This window comes from Monopterus albus, unplaced genomic scaffold, assembly GCF_001952655.1.
Source record: "Monopterus albus unplaced genomic scaffold, M_albus_1.0 scaffold669.1, whole genome shotgun sequence".
Taxonomy (NCBI): domain Eukaryota; kingdom Metazoa; phylum Chordata; class Actinopteri; order Synbranchiformes; family Synbranchidae; genus Monopterus; species Monopterus albus.
The window spans coordinates 14,462-18,537 of NW_018128549.1; the positions used below are offsets into that span (position 1 = coordinate 14,462).

Here is a 4,076-nt window from a genome sequence, read left to right on the forward strand (position 1 = left end):
ACATGAAAGATGTTAATCATAAATCATTAATGCAAACACTACTATGATCATTCTTAACCATCTGTGTTTCTACTATGTGACTAAGTAAGATCGACTCATCAGTAAAAGTCAAAAGATAATGATCACACATTAACAGACAATTCACATTTCCTCTCACTCAGTGTAATATAGTACCTTAAGCTTGATGTTGGTCTGCAACACAAATCTTTAAAATATTCACAAAGAATTATAGGCTAGCAGAGTAAATTTGTAAAGCACAGTGATTATAGAGAAGTAAATATTATGCAAAAATACATGACATGACAAACTGTACAATAGCTATGTTGGTCTGCAACACAAAACATACTACTCTCACAATAACACCTTGAAAACTATGATGTTGCTATGTTTTTCTTGATCTAAAATTGAAGCCAAAAGGACATTGAAACTATGCTATATAGTTACGTTTAGGCACTCAAGGTTAGAAAAAGGCCCTGGGGTCAGTTGAAACACTGTAAAACACACAAAACACTTGAAACACAACAGTGGACATGGGACACTATCTCTGGTTCTCTGCATGAAAGTCAGGTGTTCGTTTGAAGAAAAAAGGGGCTAAAGACTTTAGATATTATCAGTCCACAGTTAGACATACTGCCTATAAATGGAGATGATTTGGTACTATGGTTATTCTCCATTGAAGCAAATGCCCAGCCAAGATCACCCCAAATGCACAATGTAGAATGCTCAGTGAGGTAAAAAAAAAAAAATTGGAGTGTGTTAACATCTCTGCTCATGAGTCAACCATATGCAAAATGGCATGACACCACAGAGCTCTTCAAAATCATTGCAGCATGCCTGAAGTTTGCCAAACGACTACCTTGACTGTCCACATCATTACTGGGAAAACATCCTGTGGACAGTTGAAATGAGCCCAGACCTCAACCCAGTAGAGATTCTGTGGAGTGAACTCAAGAGAGCCGTTCACACCAGATGTCCTACAAATATGACTGAGCTGAAGTAGTTCTGTAAGGAAGACTGGTCCAAAATTTCTCCTGAACATTGGGTAAAGTCTAATCCACAGCTACAGGAAGTGCTTACTTCAGGTTATTGTTGCCAAAGGTGGTTCAACCAGTTATTAAAACTGCTGCCTTTGCTTTTTCCACCATCATTGTGTATAATTAATGGGTGTGTTCAATAAAGACATGAGAGATCATGATTGTTTTTGATTTATCAGCTTAGGAATATTTTGGTTGTTGATATTTATGACTTTGGTGAGGATCAGATCACATTTCATGACCAATTTATACAGAAAACCTGGAAATTGCCACTACTGAGCTAAAATTAAGCTTGGCACACTATTCATAAGCATATGTTTGAATGCAGCTAAAGCCCCTATTTGTAGAATGTTTGTGATAACATTATAAACATTTTTATTGTTTGTTCAAAGATCAGTCACGCCTAAGAAAAATTGATGTGAGTTTATGTGCAGCACTGAGCCCTTTCATTGCAGGGTTCTTAGGTTAGTTCTCTGGGTGTAACCATTGAATTGTGTCACAGTGTCCTTTTTGGTACAGTACCACCACTACAGATGCTGCTGGGGAATACTTTTTCGAATCCTACATATAGGGACTTTAACATTATATTGCATTAATGTAGCAAATAATGAAAAAAGACATAATAAAAACTTTGTTTTCAGGTTGCTAGCAATACAAACAGCAAAAATTGTTTATTCCTGCAATAAGCAGGAGTTTTTTTCATCCTTTATTGGTAGTCAGAAAACTTAGTTTAAGGTTATCCAGCTTGGTGATAGATGTGATTTAACTTAAATGTAAGTTTGTCATTTGTATGTTATTATATTATCCATTACTACACACTGATTACACATATGTTTAATTGATTTCATTAATAAAATATTTTACTTGGAAATCCAAAACATTCCCAATTTATTATCAAGTTCCGAAATCAGACATGGACTTTTTAAAATGCTGGTGCATGGTATATTTAAAAAAAAAAAACAAAAGCATCTTTTTTTTTTTAAGAGGAAAAGCGTTACTGCACTTGCTCAACAGAATAATGTGAAAAGAATTTTCTACTGAGTGGTGACTTCAATGAGTAAATTTATTTTATATGTAATTTTTATTTGACTTGAGTTTAGTTAACTTTGGTTTACATTCATTCCCTATCTTGTTATTCCAGCTCACTCTCATCCCCAAATGAAGGGATAAATGAGATGATGCTTTTGATCTCATCCAGGACTCCCTGCAAGTTGTCTGCTGCCTCCCTGACTGACTTGACAAATTTCATGAGGTCTGATTTGACTCTAGACTCTTCACTCACTAGTGGAGCATTGTCAGAGGTGCGGACAAAACCTTCAGTTTCATTCTCAGACACTGGCTGAGAAGTAGTTCTCTCCTCTGCTGCCTTTGCCTGTGTCTCAGACCGAGGCTGAGAAGTAGTTCTCTCCTCTGCTGCCTTTGCCTGTCTAATGTGGTGTATCTCTTTAGCATCCATGGCAATGAAGAAGAGGTCTACTGCTATAAATAAACCTGAAAGCACACCTGTGACTGCCTCTGCCACACGTACCACTCTGCTTGCCTGTGCTGCGATCTTGCCAATGTTAACTACTTGAACTAGTCGAATCAGTTCAGGAATCACACCTAGGCCCCTCCCTGCCCTGAGGCCAAGCCGTGTCAGGTTCTCATCACTGAAACTGCTATCCATAGTGCCAGGTACATCAGCTGTCTGAAATCGGTTTCTGATTGCCTGTAAGCTGTTGCAAATCTCCTGGAGCCAGGTGACTACTGCATTAATTTTCTCTTCAAACTCTTTAATGATGCTTCGAACAGCTTTGCGATCAGAGGACTGGTTCACCATGTTTGTGATATTCGAGGCACCAGCAGTGACACCACCAAGTGTACTCACACCCACACCAGCTCCAGGCTGATGTACACACTCCAGATCATCAGCCACAGTCCTTAGCTTTTTCAACTTGTCCTGGAGTTCCTTCACAGTTGTTTTGCTCTGTTGAAAAGGCAAAGACATTATCAGGTGTGGTTACAGATGCCATAAAGTGCCCCATAATGCTGGGTATAATTCGATGTGAAACACCGCTGTTCAGTTTGGTGGAAAGTTACTCTTTAAAGTTACACTTGCTCAAGGGCACACAAATCCTATTAAGAAGCTACTGTACATGTCTAGTCAGAAGTATAGTTTTTCCAACATTACCTGGGTAAGAAGGGTTTATTTGTAATAAGACTGGAATAGGGCAGCATGATTCTTGTCAAAATGAGAAGAATGTTTTCCAGTCAGATGTGAGATCTCGATTTTCTCAGTGGTGCCATTTTTTAAATAGAATTACCTCTTCGTGGTTCTTGGCCTTCACTAACCAGTCAAATGCATGGGTAGGGGACAGAAGTGAGGTCATTGACCTTTGACCACCACAATCAAATAATTTTCTTCTTGCGTCTAAGTGGACATTTGTGCTAAGTTCGAAGAAATTACTTAAAGGCATTGCCGAAATATCATGTTTAAAACAGCGGGACGGATCTGAGGGCTCTGTGACCTTTGACCATCAAAATCTAATCAATTCATCCTTGAGTCCAAGTGGACACATGCCAAATTAGAAGTAATTCCCTCAAGGTGTTCCTGATATCGGTGCATTTACAAGAATCATACAGATGAGCATACAACCCAAAAAGATAATGCCTTCGGCCTTGGCTATCGCAGGTGTGGAGGCATAAAAAAATGTGTTGCAATCCATATTCTCTTTATGTAGAAAGAACAAATAATATCCAATTATTAAAAGACACATTGCTTTTTTTCTATTGATATGCAGCTGGATGAAATGTTGAGATCTACTGTGGAGCCCCAAAAATGACAAAATGTAGTAAATGGTGTGTAAAAATAAATGTGAAGCTTTAAACTTTTGCTTTTATCATTCTATTTTTAACCCCTTCATTTTTCTATTTTCTACTCTTATTGCAAGTTTAATCATTTGCTAATGTTGTTATGACCACAAGGTGAGACGATACACAATATGGGGTTCACAAGAATGAGATGAGAAAATATTTTAACACTACTATTGAGAAATCTTCAAT

The 4,076-nt window shown here is 37.8% G+C and overlaps 1 protein-coding gene across 1 annotated transcript; it reads right to left on the bottom strand.

Annotated features, from left to right (window-relative positions):
- Positions 1 to 202: 202 nt before the first annotated feature.
- Positions 203 to 2,910, bottom strand: LOC109953442 (uncharacterized). The gene is made up of 2 exons (XM_020588933.1): positions 2,458 to 2,910; positions 203 to 2,406 (listed from the first exon to the last, which is right to left on the bottom strand). Exons 1-2 carry the CDS (start codon positions 2,851 to 2,853, stop codon positions 2,167 to 2,169), a joined length of 636 nt encoding a protein of 211 aa, XP_020444589.1. The 5' UTR covers positions 2,854 to 2,910; the 3' UTR covers positions 203 to 2,166.
- Positions 2,911 to 4,076: the final 1,166 nt, after the last annotated feature.

Coding starts and splice junctions, on each gene's coding strand:
- LOC109953442 (XM_020588933.1), bottom strand. CDS start 2,853: ATGGTGAACCAGTCCTCTGATCGCAAAGCTGTTCGAAGCATCATTAAA. Junction 2,407..2,457: donor AGATACACCACATTAGACAG/GCAAAGGCAGCA, acceptor TCTGAGACACAG/GCAAAGGCAGCAGAGGAGAG.